The following is a 25360-nucleotide window of genomic DNA, read 5'->3' on the forward strand; positions in this document are numbered from 1 at the left end:
GATGAATAACGTGTTGTTTCACGGCACAGTACATCATATTGAAATATTATTCAATCACGAACAACCAATTACATTTACAACAGTTTCTTTGCCAGCATACAGTCGATATTTATTCCAGATTCTTTCTTCCATATCGTTAATATGTTGCCATAGTTACAAGTTTGGCGAACTAGTGATCACGTGACTAACCGTGCAATGCGTTTACAGAGTTTCAACCAGCAGAGGGCAGCAGCAGCCACCCCCATTTCTCAGCAATGAAATGACGAGGTTTTCCTCTGGGGGGCGCCCGCCGGATTGAGATGGATTCCAAGACACCTGTGCACGCGCGTGTCACTTAGCTTGCACGCTTGAGGGCTCGCGCCCGTCTCCCACGCGCATGCACGCACGCACGCGCGCGCCACTCTCCTTCCTGGAGCACGTAGTTGAGAATCGAAGACTCGCGTTCTGCCAATTTGTCTTTTTGCCGATCAAAGTGGGTTTCTTTGTGTCATTTATTTGTTTGTTTGGGGTTCAGTGGTGGGAGAAAGCAACGGGAAAAGCTGAAGAGAGAAGAAACAACGGCGTGGGCAGCTCGTGCGCTGGGCAAGAGCGAGGTACGCGAACGCACCATTCCATCAGTTTACTGGATTGATCGGCAGGCTTGTCAACAATACTCAAAGCGTGTTCAAGTTTGATGATTCGGTGTTGGCTCAGTGACGAAAGAACGCAGAAATAAGGTGCTTTCAAATGGTAGTTGCGGACAACCAGAGTATGGAGTATTTCGGCGACGTGAACTTTTAGGAGGCTCGCGAACTGGGAATTAACCGACAAAGAATTCAAAACTAGTTCCACGGTGATCCACTTGTGTGGTTGGACTGAAAAAAGTCCTGCTCAAGAGGGTAGTGAGATGTGAGTTCATTTCCATCAGTAACCTCGCTTGCAAGATGAAATGTTCTCGTTGATATGGATGGAAATGGCTTTAATCCAGGTCCCCCAAATTTTAGCGGCTATTCATGAGGAGAGAAAAAAAGCATGCGCACATCGATGTTAAAAAAAGAGACATATTTGTCCACATTACTGCTTTCATTTAATGGACATTGATGCTGCTCCAGTTGGTGTGCACACCTTGGCCACAAGGGGGCAACACATGTATGGCTAGTAATACAGTAGTTCTTCCCACAGGATAAAGAAGACTGTATATGCGCTTGAGAATATTCTCGACCGGAGGCGTCAAGCCTACGGCCCGCGGGCCGGTTCTGGCCTGCTAACGGGTTCAGTCGGGCCCGCAAGATGATTTTGTAAAGTATAAAAATTATCAGATTTTTTTTTTTTTTCAAGAAATGAAAAACTTGAAATGTTTCATGATTAATAGTAATGTTAATGTTTTATGATCAATTGTGATGTGCTTGTTCTGTCATTTAAAAGTCTCAAAAAGAGAGCTCCGTTTAGAGTTGGCACGTGGCTGTTAATGCTTGCTACTCTTCTGTAGGAAGGGACTGTCAGGGGTGTCAAACATACAGCACGTGGGCCGTGCGCTTCCATTTTTCAATAAATGGAAAACATGACATGTTTTATGATGAAATTAATGTCATTTAATATGATTAATAGCGATGTTGTGCTCATACTATTTTGGACTGTAAAATAGAATAATAAATCTGCATAAGTCACTGTTTTCAAATCATATAAATATATACCGGGGATCTTGTGCGTGCGGTTTCAGGAAGCGGGTCCTACCTCCAAAATGCCCATCGCCAGAACCAGATCGTCGTGAGAACCCGGCGGGGAGCGAGACACCACGGGGCGAGGGGGCGGCCCCGCGGTCACCCCGGGCGGGCGCCGGCCGACCGATCGAGCGCGCGCGCCACGATGGCGGTCGGCGGCCGCTACCTCCTGCCTTTCCTGATGATGAAGAGCTGCTGGCTGGCGGCTCGGGCCGGCCCGTCCCCCAACGCGGACCCGCAGCAGCTGGAGTACGCCCACTCCATCCGCCTGGACGGGGACATCGTCCTGGGCGGCCTGTTCCCGGTGCACGCCCGGGGCGAGCGGGGGCAAGCCTGCGGCGAGCTGAAGAAGGAGAAGGGCATCCACCGTCTGGAGGCCATGTTGTTCGCCATCGACCTGGTCAACAAAGACCCCGAGCTCCTCCCCAACATCACGCTGGGGGCGCGCGTCCTGGACACGTGCTCGCGGGACACCCACGCCCTGGAGCAGTCGCTCACCTTCGTGCAGGCGCTCATCGAGAGGGACGCGGGCGACGTGCGCTGCGCCAACGGACAGACGCCCGTCTTCGCCAAGCCCGACAAGGTGGTGGGCGTCATCGGGGCGGCGGCCAGTTCCGTCTCCGTCATGGTGGCCAACATCCTCCGCCTCTTCAAGGTAAGCGCGGGGGCCTCCTTCTCGCGCCGCGCGTGTTGCCGGCCCGCCGCAACCTTTTGCAGATGGTCTCGCTCGTTTGGGTTTACCAGAGTTAGCAGTAGCGGCTGACGGTTAGCAACTACCGCCTAAAAGCGACCGTTCACAGAGAAGAGTACATGGAACGACTTTCAAACATCTGGGAACTCTTTCTTCAAGATTCTGTCATTTGTCACACTTGTTTGAATGTGAATGGCTAGCGTCAGCGACTAACACTTAGCAATTAGCTGTTAAATATAGCGGCGCTGTTATAGTGTAGCGTTTGTAAAAACCGCTGTCAAGCTTGTTCAAAAAAAACGCTACAAGATTCCCTATTTTGTCACCCGAGTTTGTATTTAAATTGTTTTTCATGCATAGCATTAGCGGCTAACCCTTTGCAGTAAACTGCTAAGTGTAGCAGCGCTGTTACGCTGTTGAGTTTGTAAAACAGTTGCCAAGCTGGTTTGAAAAACCTACAATATTTTCCATTTTGTCACACGTTTGTATTTGAGTCGACGCTCATGGCTAGCATTAGCGGCTAACGCTTTGCAATTAGTTGCTAAGTGTAGCAGGGCTGTTCCAGTGTTGAGTTTGTAAAACAGTTGTCAAGCTTGTTAAAAATCACTATAAGATTCTCTATTTTCTCACACTTAATTGTATTTAAGTCGTATTCCATGGCTAATGTTAGCGGCTAACACTTTACAGTTAACTGCTTAGTGTAGCAGCAGTTTGTAAAACATTTTCCTATAAAAACCTAGAAAGTTTTGCGGTTTGCCACCCTTGTTTGTGTCTGAATTGATGCTAAAGATAGCCAGGTAGCCTTTATTATCATTACAGCCGCACAAGTACAATTTAAGAAATTTTGACTTAATGAGCGCGAACCATTCAAGAAACATAAAATGCAATTGATTGTCACGCCGAGATCTTAGCAGAGATAAGGTTACATGGGGGCGGTGTGCAGAAGGAATGTCAAGAAATCTTCCTGATAAAAAGAAGCACATTTCATACTTCGTCAAAGTAGATTAAAAGCGCACACCCGAATCTGCTGAAAATACAGCCAACGATTGAGTTGACTCGCCGGCTCACATTCTTATCTCGTGGTTAATCCCGGCGCTGCGGCTTTACATTTGCAACGCGCCATTTTGCCTTTTTTTCTAGATCGGCAAGTTAGGTGTGGAGTTTGATGAGTACGTTTCCGTGAGCTCTCGTTCCCAAAATGTGTTTGTTTCACTCGCGACGCTTGGCAACGTTAGCAAGTCGTGCGCGTTAGCTCGGGGTGTCGCGAGCAGCTAGCGCCTGTCGGGTGAAAACGAGTTGTGATTTTCGCGCGTCTTCGCGGTGTGAGAAGAAGATCCGCTTCTTCCGTCAGACGCTTTCGACTCACATCCCCGTAATTAACACGAGCAATTAAGCGAGATTAAAAAGCAAGAATGCCGTGCGTAGAGAATAGCGCCGGTAAAGCCAAATGGGATTAGCTTCGATTATATTAGACCAGATACGAATGGTCTGCCCTAATTTCATCACCAGTCGACAAAGTTAAGAAAAGCATCGTGTAGTAAAACACACCTCAAAGGAAAATTTGTTGCGGTTGTTTGTTGACGATGTTGTTTCTGGTTTTGTTGTGGCGGGGTCCGCGGGCGCACTTTGCGCTGGATTTGCCTCCCGCCTTCGCCGCCCACTCCTTCCCCGGCCGTCACTTCTCAGCGCGTCATCGTCCAGCGTGGCCGCGGGGCGGCCCCCCGCCCCAGATCCCCGCATTTCAATTTGTGACGTTAGCTCATCGCTAAGGCTAGACGAGACGGCGGAGGTGTCCCCTCAGACCCGGTGGGAACGGGCGGGCGGCTGCCGCCACCTGTCAGCCGGCATCAATTCCCGCACGCCCGTAGCTTAACCCCAAAATGTCAGCGTGACTCATGTCGCCTTGTCATCGGACGCGCCGCCTCTGCGATGATGTCATTGAACGCATTGCCTCCACGCCGCCACGATGTCAAAAAGTCACTTCCTCATTGCGGCGGATCGTCCTCAAAAAGTCGCCGCCGCAATGTTCTGGATCTCGACTAAAAAGTCAACTCACAGAACAGGTAGGTTAGGGTTCTCGAAGAGTTCGCCGCACCTGATCCGGGACCACAATGTTGTGTCCTTACACTAGTTTGTATACTCCACAATGTTGTGCAGGTCAGAAGCCTGCCGGTATCCCGGAATGAACGTGCGCTCCAAAAATTAGGGTAACATCGTCATGGTTAAAACGGCTGGAGGGGGGGGTGAAATGATTCCCTAGAACAGAGCTGTCCAAAGCCGGTCCTCTTTCTTGCGCGTTTTCCAACTTTCTTTCCCCGACACGCCCCATTCAAACGATCAGCTCATCAGCGAGCATGGGCAGAAGCCCGATAACGAAGGAGATCGTTTGGATCAGGATACGACGAGCGAGTCTGGACACCCGTGCCTTAGAAAGCCTCCAGTCACATCGTTCGCGGTGAAGAACCGTTCGAAAGACCCGGTTTGTTCGCGAAGGTCACACCGCTGCCGGCGATGTACGGTCGGAGCGATTTTGGGCGGGACTCAAGATTTGGTGTCCCGCCCACAGATCCCTCAGATCAGCTACGCCTCGACGGCGCCGGAGCTGAGCGACAACACCCGCTACGACTTCTTCTCCCGCGTGGTTCCTCCGGACTCGTACCAGGCTCAGGCTATGCTGGACATCGTCACGGCCATGGGCTGGAACTACGTGTCCACGCTGGCCTCCGAAGGCAACTACGGAGAGAGCGGCGTGGAGGCCTTCGTGCAGATCTCCAGGGAGTCAGGTAGGGACGCCGGAGGATGCCGAAGGAGGCCCTTCTTAAGCTCTGACTGACTCCTTACAGTCCTTGTCTTCTGGTCTTCTTTAGCCGTCTTCCAGTGTCAAAGTCTTTGACGGTCTCCCAATCTTTACGGTCGTTACCAGCCTCGCTATGCTCTGCGGTGTTTTTTTTTTGTGTGTGTGTTTCGGTTAGTGTCGGGGTTCCCTGTTCCTTTCTGTTCTGGGATTCTGTTGAGCAATGATTTGTCTTTGCGTTTTCGGAGTTGTTTGGTCTTTCGGTTTGGTGTTTCTGTTCCCCCTGTCTCGTCATTGTCGCTTTGTCCACCTGTTCTCGGTAACCGGCTCCCCTTGTGTTGGCCAATCGGCTCCCTTTTCCGATTGTTTCTTGTCCAGGTGTTTGGCGTTGTCTCGTAGGTTTTGAGTGTATTCAGTTTCCTGTCTCCGTTCGGTTCTTGTCGAATTATTGTCTCACCGCTATGGTCTCCTGTCCAACCGTTCGTTGCTAAAGTTTTGTTCTGTTGCTTTGTTCGGGGAGTTTTTAGTGTTTGAGTATTTTGTAGTATTTTGTATCAGTTGGTCAACTTTGTTTTCCTTGGTTATTTTCTTTCGAAATGAATCTTTTTCCCCGAATACAACCTGCTTTCCGGCTTCCCTGCGTCATCCCAACGGCCCTCACCCACAAACGTGACACTTAGCGTTAATAGCCTTTCCCTTGAACTCCAGTCCCGAACTCCTGCGGAGCTTGCGAATAATCCGATCTTTTTAATCAGGTGTGTTGGAAGCGAAAATGTGCAGGATACCGGCCAGAACAGAATAAGAATTTCATCGTAAGATGCAATTATACATATGACAATAACTCTCTTGAATCTCCAGGACTGGAGTTGGACACCTATTTTTTAAGCAGTTCTTATTTGTTGTCCTTTGCAGTCCTACGCTTTTTGATTCCTTTGTATTCTTCAGAGTTTTGCCGTGTCCGCGCTTCAGCTTTCAATGCAGTCACGCACCCGATGCGTGTGCCTCAGTCTTTCGTTTTGGATTTTGGGGTAATTGTGTGTGTTTGGCTTAAAGTGTGTTTAGATGTGTGCGTTGGCTGAAATGTATGGCTAAATGTGTTTGTGTGTGGGTTTGCGCGAAAGTTTTTGTGTTCATTTAATCAAGTTTGTTTTGGGGGACCAGGTGTGCGTGCGTGCGTGCGTGCGTGTGTGAGATGGTCCGTTTTGTGAAACGCTGTTTTGCTTTTTTAAGTTTGAAAGGCGCAACACAAAATATCTTAATTGCGGGAGCGCGTGTGGCTCAGTGTGCGCGCGCGCGGGCTAATGAGAGCGTGAAGGCTCGGCTGTGGGCCGATCCGCGTGACTCGCTGGCTTCTATTGATTAGCGCTGATGGCGATTAGCGTCCGCTCGCCAACGACGTCTGCTGTCGCGTTCATTGGAATTGCTTTGGATTTTGTCTCTCAGCTTCAAACTTGCTCGTTATGGCAGAACTGTGCATGAGTGCGGTACGGGCACACCTGATGTTTGATGCTCCCGTACACCTGCCGACTTTGAGATGAAACAAATTACCGTAATCCTCCAAGTAAAGGACTGGCCCGTGAAAGCAAGATTACGGCCATTGCAAACAAAAAAAATGCACATCTGTGCGCCAAACCTCGGCTTACGTGTGTTAACAGATCAATCTTTCTCGAATGGTGTTTAATTGAAAACAAATCAAAGTTATTGTTTATAGGACCATAGTTTTGGCCTTCATTTTTTGGGGGAAAAAAGTGTGTCCTGTACAGTAGTCGGGTAATTACGGTAAATCTTGCGTCAAAAAGTTTGGCCTGGCCATCTCTGTCATGGACTGTAGTGCCACAACCGCTAAGTTTTGCAAATGAATCAGTCAGAGAACGTAGGAGTTGCGAGCTCCAGATGTTCTTCACGTGAAAGTCGGGAGCTTGCGGAGTGTCAGCACGCTAATAGATGCCGCCGTCGAGACGCCGGCACCCCCGGCGAGCCCGTCGCCGTGGCGACAGCTGGCCGCAACCAGCTTTCCAGGAAAACCCGCTGTGACTTCCTAGGTGACGGCCGGCAGATGGATGTTGCGCCCCGGGGTGACCGCGCTAATAGCCGCCGCAGCTGCCATTATCCCATCAACCGCGTCTCTAATCAGAGAGCCATTTCCAAGCCGTCTATCAAAGACGCGCATAAGGACGGAAGTATCGGGACACCTTCGGTCCCGAGCCTTCGTGTTCACTTTCATGCTTCTATTTTCTTGGACATTCCTGGTTGAGACGCACACTCATTGGCCAACGTAGGGGCCGAAATCCCGCATGTTGTCCGGTTCACTCTCCCCAACACACCTGATTCAAATGACGAGCTTATTTTCAAGCTCCGCAGAAGCTTGAAAATGATCCTAGTCATTCGAATCGGGTGTGTTTGAGGTAAGAACGTTTGAAAACGTGCAGGGTAGCGGCCCTCGAGGACGTCGGTGGGCTCGGGCCAACAAAATTCGAATGAACGCTAAATAATTGCTGCGGTGGCTTTCCGTGGCCACGGCGGGCTTCGGGCTGCAAATGTAGCCGATGCTAACGAGACGGACGCTAGCTTGCTTCCTGGCGCCTTCAACGAATAATGGAGAAACACCGCTCTTAGCGAACCCACTTGATACATCGTTTTGATGTGACTTATTTGCAGCCATCCATAGTGTTAGAATAAGTGTATGGAGGTCGTCCCATATTGGTTTCTGCAACGTGTATTGGTAGATATGAATATTTTCTGTTGGAGTTGTTTGTGATTAAAGAGCGCAGCTGTAATGAATCACAGGCACGATGACCTAGTGCCCTAATCACAGGCGCGATGACTTAATCGCAGGATGGAAACGTACGACATGACGCTGGGAAAGAGGACAGCAGTGATGGCATGGACTGATAGTGAATGGACTTCCACATACGTCCCTTCCTATCAGAAATTGATTGTTACCTTGCTGCCATAATGTATCCCCTAACCTTTCAGGACATCCCCACCCCAATGAATGAAAGAGGGCTTGAACAGGATGTGTATGAGAACGGTAGGAGACTGCTAAAGGTGCACATCTCGGTCCGCCCTCCTCACGAGTAAAAAGCCCTCGTCTTCCTTCTCGAACGTTCTCGGCTGCCGGAACCTGACTGATAGGAACTCAAAAGGACCGTGACGGCATAGCTTCAGCAATTAGCCAGATGAGGGTAGTCTTTGAAAATAAATGACAAGTAGGTACATCACAGGCTTCATCACAAAAAGGCCTCAAAACGAGACGAGGCATAACGCGAGCTTTGAGGAAATGTCACAGATGAAAGGCTCACTGGCACACTTGGGTGAAAATAGAAGAAAGCGTCTTTTTCTTTCTTGGGAACTTCCCGATTCGACTCGGCCCACGCAGATTGCAAGGACTTGAAAGAGTTTCCTCGCTCTGTTGATCCTCTTAATCGTAAATCATATATCTCCAGTAAATATACGAAGGCTATATTCTCGTCCGTTTGGCTTTGAAGCCTCCTCGGCCGTCGGGATTTTCCTCTCGGTCGTCCTCTGGCGCCGATGAGTCGCCGCTAACAGGCTTGCTCGAGCACTAGCGGCGAGCGTGCTAGAGGCTATGGTGCTAACGCGCCGGAAGATGCGCGGATATCCGCTGGCTGCCTCGAGACCCCCGATCTGGATGGCTCATGTGCTAGCGCGCTAAGCGGCTTGAGATCGCGGTCCGCAACTCGCTTTCGGCGTCGCAACGTCCGACGGGTCGCGACCGGGGCGAGTCCTCGGAAATCGCTTCGACCGATGACATCGGCGCTCCGCCTTAGCTCGTCCGTTCCCTCGTTCTTTGATGTCAGACACTCCGCTTTGGAAAGTGATGTCACAGAGAAAGGGCGACGGTTGTCGCTTTCCCGTCTTTGAGGCGCAAACGAGCTCGAGCGGGTGCATGATGACAACGACAAAAACAACATCAAGACAACAATGCGCATTACATCGGACCTTCGGCCCGACCTCGTCGCGCGGCGTTTGGCTTGCCCGTCGGCAAAAAGCCCAAAATGAATCAGACCGGTAGGTGCGAGAACACGCAAAGTAATCGGGTCGCCGAGAACCCCGCATGAAGTCGGTGTTTTTCAACCTTCTTTGAGCCAAAAATCTCCGGGCGCACCACCAGTTGAAAACGTCAAATTTGAAACTCTGCAGCCTGTATTAAAATGTCATCCTAATCAGAGCATTTATCAACCGGATTCAAATAACACCCTTGAGGATATTGTCTCAAAGTACCGTGCCGCCGCCTATTGGTGAAGAGTATTCATTACATGATTTCACGACTCTCGCATCCGACAACGGCACATTGCCCCCCCCTCTCCAAATGGAAATTGGATCAATTCCCGCACGCACACGAGACTATATCCGGCAGAACGCGGCACAGTGGTTGAAAAACAGCGCTTTAAAGGGGCCCCGCCATGATAGCTAAGCACGTTCCACAGTGTCATAAATGCATAAACAGCAATTCCCCAAATATAAGACGCCCCCGTGTATAAGGCGCACCCTCAATTTGGGATCGATTTCCGGTATTTTCCACGTTACCGTCTATGACACTTTGGCAACAACGCGCAAAGCGTAGCAAAACCGAAGAAACGGCATCTCCGGTAAGCTCTCTCTTGGCGTAACCTCTCGGGGTTCCCCTCGGGACGCGAGGCCGTGAGAACGGTCGAAACGTCGGCCGCAAACGTGGCGGCCGCTTAACGGGCGCGCGCTCTTTGTGTGCGCAGACGACTTAAAGATGTACAAAGGGGTGACTCTGGGCGGGGTCCACACGGTGGAGGACGTCCTCGGCGAGGGCACCTTCGGCGTGGTGGTCAAGTGCCGCGACACGGAGAACGACACCTTGGTGGCCATCAAGGTTTTCAAGAACCACCAGAACTCGGTGAACGACGCCAAGGAGGAGATCTCCATCCTGAAGCAGCTGTGGAGCCTGGACCCCGACGAGTGCAACATCGTCCGCTGGAAGGGCTTCTTCTTCCACAAGGAGAACATCTGCCTCAATTTTGAACTCCTGGACCAGAACCTGCGGGAGTTCATGCAGCATCACTGCCCGCTCTCCATCCAGCAAGTGCGGCCGGTGGTGCACCAGCTGGCCACGGCGCTGTCCCACATGAGCGGCATGGGGCTGGTCCACGCCGACATCAAACCCGAGAACATCATGGTGGTGGACCGGCGCCAGCGGCCGCTCAAGGTCAAGCTGGCCGACTTCGGCCTGGCCAAGAACGTGTCGGACATCGCGCCGGGGGACTGCGTGCAGACCCTGTGGTACCGGGCGCCCGAAGTCATTCTGGGGATTCCCTTCAACGAGACGGTGGACGTGTGGTCGCTGGGGCTGGTGGCGGTGGAGCTGGCCACGGGGCAGCCGCTCTACCCCGGGAAGACCGAGTACGACATTTTGAAGCTGGTCGCCGGCGCTCAGGGGCAGCCGGCCGATGACGTGCTGGACCGCGGGACGGAGGTGGGCCAGTACTTTCGCAAGGAGTGCGGCGGCGTCCGCAGGTGGAAGCTCAAGTCGCCCCGGGAGTTCGCCAAGGAGACGGGATGCCAGCCCAAAGGCGGCAGGTCGCTCATCCTCAACTCCCTGGACGAGCTGAAGCTGCTGACGGTGGACGCGGCGGGACAGCGGCGCGCCGAGCGCCTCTTTGTCCCCCTTGTCAAGAAGATGCTGGACCTGGATCCCGACCTGAGGGTCGACTCCCGCAAGGTTCTGCTGCACCCTTTCTTCCACCGCGGCCGCGAGGGATCCCCGGACCGCTCGCCCGGCGGGGCCCGGGCGGAGACCCCCCTGCCCCGCGACCGAGCCGTCCCCTCCCGGGACCGCGGGGGCGACCCGGTCCGGCCCAAGATGCGCGGCAGGAACGGCACGTGCCTGGGAAGGTTATCCAAAAAGATTTTAACGGCCTTACGGAAAATGGCCGCCACCTTTGCAAAGTTGAAACTGGATAGTGACACCCCCTTTTCTTAACCGCCGTTTGTCCCCACAGGCTACTCCTTGCTAGGCTGCGGGCTGCCCCCGCCTCAAGCCGATCTGCCCCCGCTGCCTCGGTAACGCTCGGGTCTCCGGGTCCGGAAATTGGACCGGAGCGGCGCGTGCGGTAGCGTCCTTTTTCTCGCCGCGGCCCGGTCGACGCTGGCGATTCGCATCGTGACCCGGGGGTGGGGGGTGCGCCTAAAATACGAGCGAACGAATCGGAGCCCTCGGCCCGATCGGATGGCGGAATCGCAAATGCTATTCGTTCCGATGCCAAATGGTAATTCGATGCAAATGAGCGCGTGCGCTAACACGGTAAAGGCTAATACCTGGCACAAACAAAAATGCTAAGGAGCTAAACGCGACACAGGTTTCTGAAGGCCTGGTCTCGTTATGGAAGCGCTACCTCGAGCGAGCAATCGTTGTCCGGCAGCAGCCACCGGGGGAAATGTCTTTGACCAGATGGTTTGGCTGCGCATTTCGCATACGTAGTTACCCCACACAGGCACTCCCCGCAATGGAAACTTTCGGGAACGCCAACTTTGTTTTGGGAAAAACAACAACGCTGTTGGGAAAACGTCCGTATCCATGTTGTTGTCATAACGTTGCTGTGTTTTAAAAAGGTATTCCCGCTTCCGTCTTTATTTTTCTAAGATTTGGGAAAGTCTCTATTTTTGCCAAAAGCGAGACATTTTTTTTGTCTTGTGAAACATGCTAAAATGCTTTTTTGTAAAATAAATCCTTGATACCCCAAATCATGTGGTCGAGAAAGTCATTGTCAAGCTCCTGCTGATGAGCTCGTACTTTGAATCGGGCGTGTTTATGACAGAAGCCTTCCGTATCTTGAAATTTCTTTTGTAACTAGAGAAATGTTGTTGTTTTTTTTGTTCTTAAGTTGAGGTAGCACCGTATAAATACAGTATATTTTTTCATGCTAAAACGCTTTGCACCGGTCAGGGGGTACTTGGTGAAAAAAAAGCTGAGGGTGACCCCCAGCCCAAAGTGCGGCTGTCTGCATCCGGCTGACTGGCCTTTGAGGGCGCCGGCGGCGGGCGCGGTGACTTTAGTTTGAACCGGCCTGGCAGCGTCCGCACTCGCCGCCCACGGAGCCTAATGCGCTGCGCGCCCTGCCGCGGGCTCTTCAAACTGCAACGCCGCGTGCGGAAGGAGGCGTGGGCTTCACTAAGCGCATATTCGCTTCAAAGGGTCCGGGAGATTTCATCATCGTTTCGTCTACGGCGGGAGAACTGGAAATCGAACCGAAAACGGCGGGGATATTACGGCAAATGCGGCACCTCCTGCCGTCCGTTGCTGTAAGAGACATGGCGGCCTCCGGAGGAGCGCGGCCCTCGCGTGACGTCGTTTCACGAGAACTAGACTCCCCATTATTATTATCGCAAACATACTGTTGCTCGTTAAGAGCTCCTTTATTTGCGAGTTTTGGAAATTTGAATGCAAAACGGTCTCAATCTTACGCACGGTCACTTTGATCAATAAGAGGACGTGTGTGGCGCGAGGCGTGTTGAGGTCAAGCTTTCGGGTCAGCAAAACTGTTGAGCGGGAGCGAGGGGCGATCACGCGACCGCGGCGGCGTCGCATGACAACGTGGGAGCGAGCCTCCGTCTCCCGGGGAGGGAAACGATAAGAAAATCCCAGCGGGAGGAGGATTTGCTTTAAGCTCCGCAGGAAGGAAAAAAAAAAAAAAGACAATTTAGCTTTCATCCTTCTCTGCACAACAGGAAGAAGTCAGAGTTAATCTCCTAAATGAACATTCGTCATTCTTCAGATGCTTCAATGCAAAAAGAATGTGACTTTCTTTTGGTGTTTACCCAAATCACCAGCAAAAAAAGAACTTTCTAGTGGTACTCTCTCCAGGCGGAGTTTAGGAATCAAGTCCAGAAGGAAGATTGCATGACATCAGCTTTTTTTTTTTTTTTTTTTTTTAATTTCTCATTTGCCAGAAAATCTTCACGTTAATGACAACGCGCATCTGTAAAACTTCCCAAAATAAAGGCCTGCAACATTTTGCAATCCGCCGTTTAGGAAGAAGTTGCTTCATGTTCAGACGACCCAGAACACTTAATGAAAACACAAAGCAGGAAGACAAGGGCCCTCTTCTGACTCGCGAGGAGAGCGCCTTCACGCATCTCCTACTGCTCTGGATACACTTGCTGTCTTTCATTCATTGGGTTTGGCCCTTGTTACTAAACCGCTTGCCGCCCTGAAAGGTTAGGGGACACATTATGGCAGCGAGGTAACCAGCAGTTCGATGTCGGGCGATGTAGGCGCAAGTCCGCACGTTATTAGTCCGTGCCATCGCTGCTATCTTCTTTCGCATAGCGACGGACAACTAAACGATTTGAAGTTTCGATGCTTTCTTTTTTGACGCAGCTGAATACGAATTCATCTAAAAGCCCTCGTGACTATCTGACACGCCAAACGGCTCCTCCCGTTCCAATCCCGGACGTCCTCTCCTTCCCGCTCGCCGTAAAAGCAAAACAAAAGAACAGCTAGCGGGAGACATGACGCTTTTCAAATTGCCATTACTGTTTTCGGGCCACGGCTCTGAAAATTCTCAAAGAAGCTCAGGACGCGTCGTACGACCGTGACCACAGCGTGATTTGACTTCACTGTCCAATGTTTCCCCAGCAGGGGGCAAATTGAACTTTCAAAGGAAGCCCCTTCAAGTAAGCGCACCGCCACGCCAATGGGAATTTCCTGGCGCTCCCGGCTTAGTGGCGTTCTTTGAGGAGAAGCGCGAAAGGTTTCCCGGGTAACGACGGCCTTGACGGCACAACGTGAAAGTGCCGTCAAATGTCAACTGGGGGATATCAAGTGAAAGCCGCCGCGACGAAGCGGCGACTGTTGTTTTCCGTAAATTCCAAGAGAATCTGGACAGTTTTCAAAATAAAATAGCTTTCGCACTCGGATCATACGTAAAACGGAAATTGTTCTACCTCTGCTTTACAACCAATAATGTGATAGTTGTATTCATCTGCCTTTGATACAAAGTAGATGAAACCATTCTTGCTATTTTTGTGGCTTTCTCCTCAATACAAACTAATTTATTGGTCGTTTTGTTTTAACTGGCTTTTTAACTTTTGTTTTTTACAGGCTGTGACATACTATATACATCAGTGTGAGTTGATGCAGCGGGCCACTGAGAAATGAATGACAGGCCGCAAATGGCCCACGCACTACAGTTTGCGCACCGCAATCAAATTTAACTGTTCTGTCATTTGTAGTCATACATTGAATTTGTAGAATCATTATTTATACGGCTGTTGGGAATTCCGTTTGAATTTATGCAGCGGGGCGCTGAAAAGCAGCAGACGGGCCGCATGTGGCCCCTGGGCCACAGCTTGCGCAACCCTCCTAATCTTACTCTTTGTTTATCGAGCTGTTGGTGCAGTCAGTTTTTATAAGGAAGCATCCGAAGTGGAAAAAAAAGCTGTGTTTTTCACCGTAGATGAAGAAGTACAAGACGAGTGCAAGTCGGTGCCAATTGTTGGCGCGAAACGATTCATCATGCGCGCCCTTAGCCGTGATAACAAAGACTAGACTTAAGTCTTCTTATTGACGCCGAAGTTGGAGACTTTCATCTTTTTTATTGATGACAAACAAACAAGAAAAGGAGATGAACGGCCTTATCGACGCTAAAGTGCAAAAAGAAAGTGCAAAGTGCTGATGGGCGCCTTTTGCCGCCCGCTCGCCCTCAACTTAAGAAGGTCCGCCGGCAACTTTGCACTTTTCCTAACGGGATTTCTTCTCGCTGGCTCTTTCCCCCGAGAATTACGGCGGGCGCCCGATCGGGAATCTTTGGCACAGCCAATTAGCGGCGAACGCTGTCCTCCGCTTTCTTTCTGGTAACGCAGTAGTATTGTAGTTCAATAGTTTGTCCGTTAGAGGGCACTGTTTCATTCTATCTCTGCGATCGGCCTTAAAAGAAGAATTAACTTCCTGTTCTTTTCACGTTCTCTTTTTTGGCTGCGTGCGTGTGCATGTTGGTGAATAAAATTCTGCCAAATAATATTGTTCTTAGCGTGGCTTTTTCAAATGGCGTCACATGTCCCGGACGCCAAACGGGACGCCAAGAAAAGCAGGATAACACAAAAAGAGCTTCCCTAACAACTTGACTTTCGAAAGGGCTATGGAAATACACAGACTCTGTCAAATTGTATTTTTTTATTTTTTTTTTTGTAAATGAATTTGAGGATATTGTCATTTTTTAAAATCGAAGATTTGAAAATGAGCTAAATGGTGAAACTGATGTTTTGCCAAAGCTGAACATTTTTACAAGAGTTACTAACTACTTGAGCAGGCGTTTTCCAGCCCTCCTTTACCTAACGCACAGGTGTTAAACTCAAGGCCCGGGGGCCAAATCCGGGCCGCCACATCATTTAATGTGACCTGCCAAATGCTAATTAAAATGTATAAATTGTCTTCAATCTTAAAAAGTTTTTTTAGGGGAGAACAAGCATTTTAGTTTGGTACCCATTTAACTGTGATGTCATCAAGCCATGACACAAATGGTGCGTACAGCAAATGAACAAGAATGACTCTTGAAAGAGACCCTTTTTTCTATTTCAAAAAAACAAAACCTTGAAGTTTCATTTCTTTCATTTGAGCGGCTGCAAATCTGAGCCCGTTGTAAGAAAAGGGTGGAGCGCCCTCTCCAGGTTGCCCCGAGTGGAGCTCAAGTGTCTTACAAGAAAGTTGAGCTTTTGTTTTGTTTTGTTTTGTTTTGTTTTTTTTGCGCTCGCTCAGGTGGCGTATGCATCGCCCAGTCCCTAAAGATCCCCCGCGAGCCCAAAGCAGGAGAGTTTGACAAGATGGTGATGCGCCTGCTGGAGACTCCCAACGCCCGCGCCGTCGTCACCTTCTCTAACGAGGACGACATCCGGTACGTAGCGCGTGAGCGGCTCCGTCCATGCGAAAACTGACGAGGCCCAGATTTTCTTGAAAGGCCGGGGACCAAGATTGAAAGGTTTTTCTCAAGAAAAACACAATTGGAAGTCGGACTCAAGACTTGGACGTGGCCGTTCAGGATGCAGGAGACAGGCGGGCATAACCAGACTGTAGGCCTTCGGGTAGTTGGGAGGCAGACATGGTCAGAGTCCGGGCAAGCGGAACAGAAACGTGCGCGAGAAAGCTTGACATAAGGCCGAGGCAGTCTAGTGGCGACTGGCAGGAAGAGGCATGCTTAGTATATGCTGGGTGGGTCATTGCTTGCACCTGGTGGGGATTAGACTGATTGAACGGCATGTGGTTAGACAGACGGGAGAAGGAGCTGGCCATATTTATTATAGCAAATGTAGAATCACTATTTTTTTTCAATTATTCTGACGCCGCCCTCACGAGAGTATCGGGGTTTGGTCGGGTTTGACAAAAAAACAAAAAACGGCGGACCTACAATGACGAGAGGGGGCGCCGGGCTCCGACCAACGACGAAGCAGAAAAAAGCATGCAAAAAGCCCACCTCTGCTGCTTGCGAGCCGTTCTGCCGTCGCTTCCGGTGGCCCTGGCGGTGGATGGACCAACTACTTCCACGACAGCGTTAAAATCCACATTTTCATCACACCGTTTCCTAGAGGTGCACTACAAAACAATGAAACAAAGGACTTTTAACAGACCCTATGAAATCTTTGCTCCGTGACCATAAAAGGCAATGCTACCCACAACAGCAGTAGGAAGCAATTATTATTGCAATGAAAATGATTGTTGAAGATGTATTCGTTGATTTTTCCCGTCCTTCCGTGAGACCCTAGCAAAGTACAAGTGTGTTGGTGATTCTGCGCATGTGTGTGTCCACCAGCCGCATCCTGGACGCGGCCAAGCGCAACAACCTGACGGGTCACTTCCTGTGGGTGGGCTCCGACAGCTGGGGCTCCAAAATCTCCCCCGTGCTCCACCAGGAGGCGGTGGCCCAGGGCGCCGTCACCGTCCTGCCCAAGAGGGCGTCTGTCCACGGTCAGAACGAAACAAACCAAAATCGGACCTCGGAAGGAACCCCGACCGATGAGCGGCTCGTTTGTTTTTTTTTTTGCTCAGCGTTCGACCGCTACTTCAAGAGCCGCTCGCTGGCCAACAACCGCCGCAACGTTTGGTTCGCCGAATTCTGGGAGGAGAACTTCGGATGCAAGCTGGGGACGCACGGCAAGAAGACGGGAGCGGCCAGAAAGTGTACAGGTCGGCGGACGCCGGCCATTTTGGCACGAACCGCGGCGTTGGTCTTTATGGTTCTCGTTCAGGTCTCGCGAGCTGTTTTCATTCTCACCTGTTCCTTATGTCAGCCGATCAGCTACTTGCGCTTTTTGCGAGGGGTGCCTCGTTGTCTGGCGGGTTCGCGTCTATTTCGGGGTCGGGTGCCGTACCTCTTCCCGCTTGGTCCGGCAGGCCTGGAGAAGGTGGGCCGCGACTCCACGTACGAGCAGGAGGGCAAAGTGCAATTTGTGATGGACGCCGTGTACGCCATGGCGCACGCCCTGGACCGCCTTCACCGCCAGCTGTGTGCCGGCCACGCGGGTCTGTGCCCGCGCATGGCCAACGTCGATGGCAAGGAACTGCTGGCGCAAATCCGCGCCGTCAACTTCAACGGTAGGAGACTCTACTAATATATATATATATATATATATATATATATATATATATATGTATACATATGTGTGTGCGTGTTGGTGCTATATACCAGTATATACTGCAGTACTTGGGCTTTTTTTCACTTGCGCAAAATCAGGAGATTGTTGTCCAAAGTAGGACATGCCCAGCCAGCTCCTTTCCGAACCATTCGTTGCGTTTTCACGCTTTTTTTTCACTCGCTCGTCGATTGCCGGAAAACAAGGAGTCGTTGATGTGCGCGGCGACGCGTTTGAGGCTTCCCCGGCGTGGCGGCATCAAAGCCTTGATGCCAATCAGAGCGGAGCTTCCCCTTCTGCGTCACTTGAGCCGGTTACCCATCATGCTTTGCACGCAAAGGAGACCGACAGAGGGCCGTCGGACACTAATGGCTAATTGCCAATTCATCCGTGCTGCTCGCCCATGTGTTTATTTCTAGAGAGGCGCGCGGGGGTGTGCTCCAGTTGACCGCTAATGTTAGCGCATTAGCCTCGGTGGAGTGCGGCGACGTGATTGTTTTGGACAGCTAACCGGGAGGCGCTAAAATGCGCGCTCGGTTGGTTTTTTTTCCGACCGGGGACAGGAAGTGGCAAAATGCTAACGAAGAGGGGAAACTGACACAAGTGTAAAGTGCACAAAAACGCCAAAGCGCCACCTGTGGGTGGAGGCTTACCGTCGTCACGGTAACCTCAATCATTTCCCCAACAAAATTTTTGGCTCAACTTTAGTTTTGTTGTTTATCGGTAAGAAAAAGGAAATTGTTAGCCTCGTTTTAGTTTGCTGGCCGCGTGGAGGAAAATCTCTTCCTAAATTGACCATCAAATGGTCACACTCAATTACTATAGTGCTCAATAGTCGTCAAATGAATCCAAAAAGATTTCTTTTTTTTTTTTTAATTAATTGAAAAAGTTCAGGTCATTTTTGCACTTGACGTTACAAAATCATCCGCTGGGCCGGATTAAAGCCATTTGTGGGCCTAAGCTTCCCAAAATAAACTGCTTCTCTTTCATTAGCGTGAATTTTTTTTTAAATTATAATATAATTTTTATATATATTTAAAAATTAATACTTCTTACCCCAGCTAAGATGAGAGATTCTTTTGTACGTTGTACTTGACATCAATTATTAATCTCTGTTTCATGTTTCATGGAATAACCAATGTACATCGGGCGTTACGCACGTGTGCTTAACACGCTAAAGGACCGACAGCACACGCGTACACACCTACGCATCATTCATCAATCGAACGCGTCGCGTTCCCATGCAAATGTTCACACCGGGTACCCCGAACGAGCCGTCTAGTGCAGAGGTCCCCGACGGCCGGTCTTGAAAATCGCTCTCCTTGAAATAATGACTTTTCGTTGGGTCAAGTTGAAGAATTTCAAAGCGATATGAAGCACATTTTATCAATATATTTCTGCAGTGCTCGATGGTTAAGAAATGGTCCAACCGTTCAAAGTCACTTCCCGTCGCCACAGGAAGCGCCGGGACGCCGGTGACGTTCAACGAGAACGGCGACGCTCCCGGCCGCTACGATATCTTCCAGTACCAAATCACGGAGGACTCCGGCCCGGAGTACAAGGTCATCGGACAGTGGACCGACCAGCTGAGCCTCAACGTACGTTCGGCCTCGGTGGTCATTCGTTGTCCAAATACGGGCGTAACGCGTTTGCGAACGTGTCTTGTAGTTTTCTAGCATTCCGATGCAACTGGCACCCACCGATCGCCGTCGACTGTTTTGTAGTCTTAAGGGCATCCGAAAGAGAGACTTTAGATTGGGTCCCCTTAGTTTACTTTGGTTTTGTTTCTGCGTTGTATCTAACGCACGCTTTCCGCAAAATTCCTTAAATTTGCTGCGGCGGGCGCGGCAGAATTCAGTAGTCGGTTTGGCGGCGATGTTTGTGGCAGATGTCGGCGCTGAGGTTCCACTCCTCCGGAGCGCCGGGCGCACCCCCGCCCGCTTCTTCCTGCAGCGTGCCGTGCGGGCCGGGCGAGCGCAAGAAGGTGGTGAAGGGCGTGCCGTGCTGCTGGCACTGCGAGCTCTGCGAGGGCTACCACTTCCTGGCCGGCCAGTTCTCCTGCCAGCCGTGCCCGTACGAGCAGCGGCCCGACCGCAACCGCAGCGGCTGCCAACCCATCCCGGTGGTCCGGCTGGAGTGGCGCTCGCCCTGGGCGCTGGTGCCCGTCCTCATCGCCGTGCTGGGGATCTCCGCCACCGCCTTTGTGGTGGCCACCTTCGTCCGCTACAACGACACGCCCATCGTGCGGGCGTCCGGGCGGGAGATGAGCTACGTGCTCCTGACGGGCATCTTCCTGTGCTACGTGGCCACCTTCCCCATGATGGCGCCGCCCGGCGTCGCCGTCTGCTCTCTGCGTCGAGTCTTCCTGGGTCTGGGCATGTGCTTCAGCTATGCGGCTCTGCTTACCAAAACCAACCGCATCCACCGCATCTTCGCCCGGGGCAAGACGGCGGTGGCGGCGCCCCGATTCATCTCGCCCGCCTCGCAGCTGGCGATCACGTCCTCTCTGGTGGGCGTGCAGCTGGTCGGCGTGCTGGCGTGGTTCGTCGCCGAGCCGCCCCACGCCCTGGTGGACTACGGCGAGCAGCGTACGCCCGACCCCCGTGACGCCCGGGGGGTGCTCAAGTGCGACATCTCGGACCTGGCGCTCATCTGCTCGCTGGGCTACAGCATCCTGCTGATGGTCACCTGCACCGTCTACGCCATCAAGACGCGGGGCGTGCCCGAGACCTTCAATGAGGCCAAGCCCATCGGCTTCACCATGTACACCACCTGCATCATCTGGCTCGCCTTCATACCCATCTTCTTCGGCACCGCGCAGTCGGCCGAGCGGGTGAGTCCGGAAAACTTTGGAAACGTCGGGATTGGTCTGGCGATCTTTCTAGCTAACGCTTGTATTCAGTGATGCGTCCGGCTGCCATCTACACATCTGTACGTACATCCATCATCCTTCCATCATCCACCAGTGACTGATTCCAGTTCATGTATACAGTGATTCATCCATCCATCAAGTGAGTCATTCATCTAATGATCCATCCACCCATCATCCATCCATCCATCCATCCATCCATCCATCCGGACATCGATGTGTCCATTTGTCCTTCAATCAACCGAGCCCTGAGCATTTATTTTGAGATCCAGTGAGATCCTTTCTTTTGAGATCCAGTCATCCGGCGTCTCATGGTTTCATGGTTGCACGTATCCAGCAATCCTTTGTAAAGTCAAGTCACATTCCTTAAAATACAGTAGGTCTTAATCAGAGGAGACTCTCAGAGGGCTTTACAATTGAAAGAATCACAGAGAACATCCCAAAGCACCCTCTCACACCCCACTTGTCCCGCCTCCCCCCTCAGATGTACATCCAGACGGCCACGCTGACCGTGTCGCTCAGCCTGAGCGCTTCGGTGTCACTGGGGATGCTTTACGTGCCCAAAGTCTACATCATCATCTTTCACCCGGAGCAGAACGTCCCCAAGCGCAAACGCAGCTTCAAGGCCGTTGTCACGGCCGCCACCATGACCAGCAAACTGTCGCAGTTGGCGGCCGAGCGGCCCAACGGACAAGTGAAGACCGAGCTGTGCGAGGGTGTGCAGGCCAGTGGTGAGTAGGGGGCATGGGACCTAGGGGGTGGGGGGGTGGGGGGGTGATTTGCGTCCGGCGCGCTCGTCATTTAGACTGTACAAATACAGAAAATTGTTAAGACGAGAAACACAATTCAGCATGTCAAACCAGAGCCCAGATTTGAAAGAATCAGCAGCCCGAGGTTGGATTTCCTCATCCGTACAATGGAAACCGATTGACTCATTGGTACCTGGGCCTTACCCTAATGAATTTACCTTTAAATACCACCTCTATGGCCTCGCAATTTTACCAACCGTCAGTACACTGCTTGAACATGAGTTCACCCTGTTTTCTCTCCGCAGTTCTCCCAACGAAAACCACCTATGTCAGCTACACCAATCATGACATTTGAACCAAACCCTAATGAGACTTTATGGACTGTCTCCACCGTTCCACTCCAGGGAGTTTGGAACTAAATGATTGGAACTTGAAGTTTACAGTAGGGAACGAAAAAAACAGGAGCCAAAAACCATAAGAGTCACAGGAAAAAAATCGTCCGAGAGGATCAAAAGAAAAGCGAAAAAACTGTTGGAAACCAACCTCATTTGTTGTTATGCTCATTGTACGTGGAGAAATATGATGTAATTTACATTTTGTCTTGCGTTTTGTCCGTCTGTTGAGATGTTTCTGTCTCTGTTTTTGAACTTGTACAAATGGAAACAAAGTGAAGCATGCTGGGTTTTCTACAAATGATTTCTATTTCTGATTAAAAGAGAAAAACACAATCAATTCTGCCTCCGACTACGCTTCACTCACGTTAACCGCTGAGCCAACAGTCCAGTGTGTCTCTGGCCATACTTGACCTTCCCCGTGATCCATGAGCTAAGCGGTCAGTCTAGCCAGGACTAGATCAAGCCAAGTACTTCATCCAGTGATCCGGTCGGTGACCTGACCCAAAACAAATATGATCTCACTGGAGTATGACTCAGTTGATGGTGAGTGGAGCCAGTCGAGGTGGTTGGGGCATCTGGTTAGGACGCCTCCTCGGTGAGGTGTTCTGGGCATGGGAGAAGGCCCCGGGGACCACCCAGGATGCACCGGAGAGACTATTTCTTTCGGCCGGCCCGGGTATCCCCCCGGATGAGCTGGACGAAGTGGCCGGGGAGAGGGAAGTCTGGGCTTCCCCAATGGATGGATGGATGGATGGCTGATTATCCTCTTCGATGTCTATGTGGGAATGCGTTAATCCGTTGGCCCTTTCAGACAGGGATCAGTCTATGCGGCGATCCATCCATCATCCTCATTAACTGATAATCTTTCCGTCGACTTATCAAGTTCTCCAATAGTCCGTCCAGTCCCTGAACCATCCGGTGATCGATCCGCTCGTTTCCAGTGAACGGTATCGCCACGAATCCGTGGCGTCCTCATTTCATCGTCGCGATCCCTTTGGCCCGCGCTCCATCCAAGCGAGAGATCCTTAAGAGCCGCTTGAAGAAGAAAACACTTGATCTCCCGACGACGAGGGAGGCGAGCAGCTGGACTTGACCTTAAGCAAATCCGGGAGGAAGTCGGGCGGGCCGTGTGTCTCATTACAGACGGGGAGGAGCGACCGATCGATACGCTCGATGGCGGCGCTGCAACGGGAGCGGCGGATCAATGCGGGCTGCCGGTGGGAGCGCCTCATGCATGTAATGAATATTTCGGCATCTGCTGGCAGGGCTGATGAAGCTCGGCCGCTCCCTGGCTTTATTTCCCCCGACTCGGCTCTCGTTGCGAGGAAACGCACCTGCGGGCGAGGAAGCAACGCAACGCTTTGGACAAGAAAATTGGAAATCGGAGATTGTGATGGAGCTCACCCAGTGGAGGCAAAAATCAGATCCGGAGCCGAGAATAGGGAGATCTTAGTTGCGCTTCTTCACTTAAAGACCCAATCAAGGGAATGCAGAAGTTTGCGTCAAAGTACATGCTACGTGAAACGCTAACGCAGACCGAAAACGTTGTGGTACTCAAATGTGGAGATTCGCAAACCATTTTTCCGTTTCAATCTCAGTTTTTTTCTCAAAGTGTGACTAAAAAGGTGTGGCGTACCATGCCTTGAAGTCTCCCTCAAGTCACGCCTCAGAATGCTAGCGCCTTTGGTAGCATCGCCATCTGATTATTGGGCGTAATTGGCTCCACCTCTAAAACGCACCTTTCAAAACCATCCGCAGTGATGAATCAACGACGACTTTCACCTCGTTAGTGTAAACCCAAACAGTCTGACAGTAATCCTTTTTTGGAAGGGTTTCTTTGCACCGTACCGCCAGCTTCAAGGAGACTGCGACGGCACATTTCGGCTGCCGCTCATTCTCCTGAAACATTTCATCTTTAGTTTAACCAGTCTGCGTCGCTTTCACTCGTATGGGTATAGAAATTCCCCTTTGGCTGGAACCTCTGCCTCCTTTCCTGCGCTATCTAGCCAGTTAGCTAATACGGAACATCACTTTGTCTCTTTGTGTAACTTCATGCAGTTATGAAGCGTCTCAGGGTCAGAAGAGAAAAAAAATGGAGGAAAGCTAAGCACTGTCTGTTTTTCATGAAGCGGTTTGTTTGGGTGGCTAGTTGGCGCAACAGGCTCGCTCTCGTCATCTGCTGCGCTCTGTTGGATCTTGCTCAACTTTCCCATCCATTCTGTCAACTTGGCCACGCGTTTCTAGCTCTGGCTGTTTTCATCTTCCACTTTATTGCCTTCTTATTTTGCGCTGTTTTTCAGGGGTCCCCGACCCTTTTGTCACCACAGACGGGTCAATGCTTGATATTTTTAGATAACGTGCGCATACAAATGTACTCAAATGACAATGATTAAATCAATCATATAACTGAATTACATATGCTATTCATTTCAACACAAGACCTCAATTAAATGCAAATGATTCTTATCAATGCATATGCTAACGATACCGGGCAAAAAGGAAAATACTCATGAGCTAAACTCATACAAGGAAACATTGTATAACATACATGTGTGTGTGTGCGTGTAGGTGTGTGTGTGTGCGCGGTGCCAAGGGGGAGGTCTCAGCTTGTGTGTGACTGTTCTTAATTGGGCTGCGGGCTGGGGCCCCAGGTGGTCTGCAGGCTTCTGACTTGGTGGGTCGTCTCACAGTTCACTCAACTCCCAGTGCAAGAAGAAAGAGCCCCCCCCCCCCCCCCCCCCCCCCCCCCCACACACACACACACACGCTGTCTATTTTTAGAACACCGACACTTATGTACACACCTGTGCACAAGTGTCAACGCACAGCAGTGCCCCTCCCGATGGCACACCCCCGCCGTACACGCTCTCCGTAGGCACCAATGACCCACCTTAATGATATACACACATATACAGTCCTGTCCTGTCACGCACACACTCAATTATTTAATGCGTGTGTATATGTGTGTCTTGTTTAAAATCGAAATATGAAAAGACATGCACCGTTAAAAAACCACAGTTGAAAAATGATCATAATTATATATATATATATATATATATATATATATATATATATATATATATATATATATATATATATATATATATATATATATATATATATATATAATGTTGAACATTTTGTTTGAAAAAAAAATTTTGCAAAGGTATACATAAGAAAACAGGACTTTTTAAAAAAAACACGTTTTTACACGTTTTTTCACTTTGGAAAAACAACACAGTATAACTTTCCTTTTGAAGAAATAAGACTCTATATATATATATATATATATATATATATATATATATATATATATATATATATATATATATATATATATATATATATATATATATATATATATGAGGATGTATAGTCTGCTTCCAAAAAATGTAAATAAAAACACTCTTTTGATTTAAAAAATGACAAAATTGTCAGAAAAAAAGCAGAAATTGGTCGGACTGGTCGGATTCGTTGTACCTAATGAAGTGTCCAGCGAGTGTTTGTATTTGTTTTGCGTCGTGCGTGTGTTTGTGTGTGCGTGTTGGCG

At 50.4% G+C, this 25360-nt stretch overlaps 2 protein-coding genes and 1 long non-coding RNA gene across 9 annotated transcripts; 2 read left to right on the forward strand and 1 right to left on the reverse strand.

Annotated features, from left to right (window-relative positions):
- Nucleotides 1-384: 384 nt before the first annotated feature.
- Nucleotides 385-22147, forward strand: LOC148423003 (metabotropic glutamate receptor 8-like). 5 transcript variants are annotated; one of them, XM_088416823.1, is made up of 11 exons: nucleotides 385-593; nucleotides 1700-2355; nucleotides 4955-5171; nucleotides 15930-16065; nucleotides 16978-17132; nucleotides 17214-17351; nucleotides 17559-17759; nucleotides 19256-19395; nucleotides 19686-20630; nucleotides 21151-21397; nucleotides 21721-22147. In XM_088416823.1, the coding sequence occupies exons 2-11, from the start codon at nucleotides 1846-1848 to the stop codon at nucleotides 21768-21770; spliced, it is 2739 nt and encodes a 912-aa protein (XP_088272949.1). In that variant the 5' UTR covers nucleotides 385-593; nucleotides 1700-1845; the 3' UTR covers nucleotides 21771-22147. The 5 variants fall into 5 exon arrangements, with proteins under 5 accessions (XP_088272949.1, XP_088272948.1, XP_088272945.1 ...); XM_088416822.1 differs by having other exon boundaries at nucleotides 16978-17351; XM_088416819.1 differs by having other exon boundaries at nucleotides 17214-17759.
- On the forward strand, nucleotides 8850-11767 carry LOC148423004 (homeodomain-interacting protein kinase 1-like). Its single transcript, XM_088416825.1, has 2 exons — nucleotides 8850-9214; nucleotides 9919-11767. Exons 1-2 carry the CDS (start codon nucleotides 9202-9204, stop codon nucleotides 11154-11156), a joined length of 1251 nt encoding a protein of 416 aa, XP_088272951.1. The 5' UTR covers nucleotides 8850-9201; the 3' UTR covers nucleotides 11157-11767.
- LOC148423005 (uncharacterized) lies at nucleotides 15846-18188 on the reverse strand. 3 transcript variants are annotated; one of them, XR_015865873.1, is made up of 4 exons: nucleotides 17851-18188; nucleotides 17440-17725; nucleotides 16642-16760; nucleotides 15846-16246 (listed from the first exon to the last, which is right to left on the reverse strand). It is a non-coding gene; the product is annotated as an uncharacterized LOC148423005 (long non-coding RNA). The 3 variants fall into 3 exon arrangements; XR_015865872.1 differs by having other exon boundaries at nucleotides 15846-16412; XR_015865871.1 differs by having other exon boundaries at nucleotides 15846-16760.
- Nucleotides 22148-25360: the final 3213 nt, after the last annotated feature.

Source organism: Hippichthys cyanospilos, chromosome 6 (genome assembly GCF_059441005.1).
Source record: "Hippichthys cyanospilos isolate Australia breed blue-spotted pipefish chromosome 6, RoL_Hcya_1.0, whole genome shotgun sequence".
In the NCBI taxonomy this organism is placed as follows: domain Eukaryota; kingdom Metazoa; phylum Chordata; class Actinopteri; order Syngnathiformes; family Syngnathidae; genus Hippichthys; species Hippichthys cyanospilos.

Excerpts from the sequence above, each read along its gene's own strand:
- LOC148423003 (XM_088416818.1), top strand. The coding sequence starts at position 1,846 with ATGGCGGTCGGCGGCCGCTACCTCCTGCCTTTCCTGATGATGAAGAGC. Across the intron at positions 16,066-16,977 it reads TCTAACGAGGACGACATCCG|CCGCATCCTGGACGCGGCCA; the intron begins GTACGTAGCGCG and ends TGTGTCCACCAG. Across the intron at positions 19,396-19,685 it reads CCGACCAGCTGAGCCTCAAC|ATGTCGGCGCTGAGGTTCCA; the intron begins GTACGTTCGGCC and ends TGTTTGTGGCAG.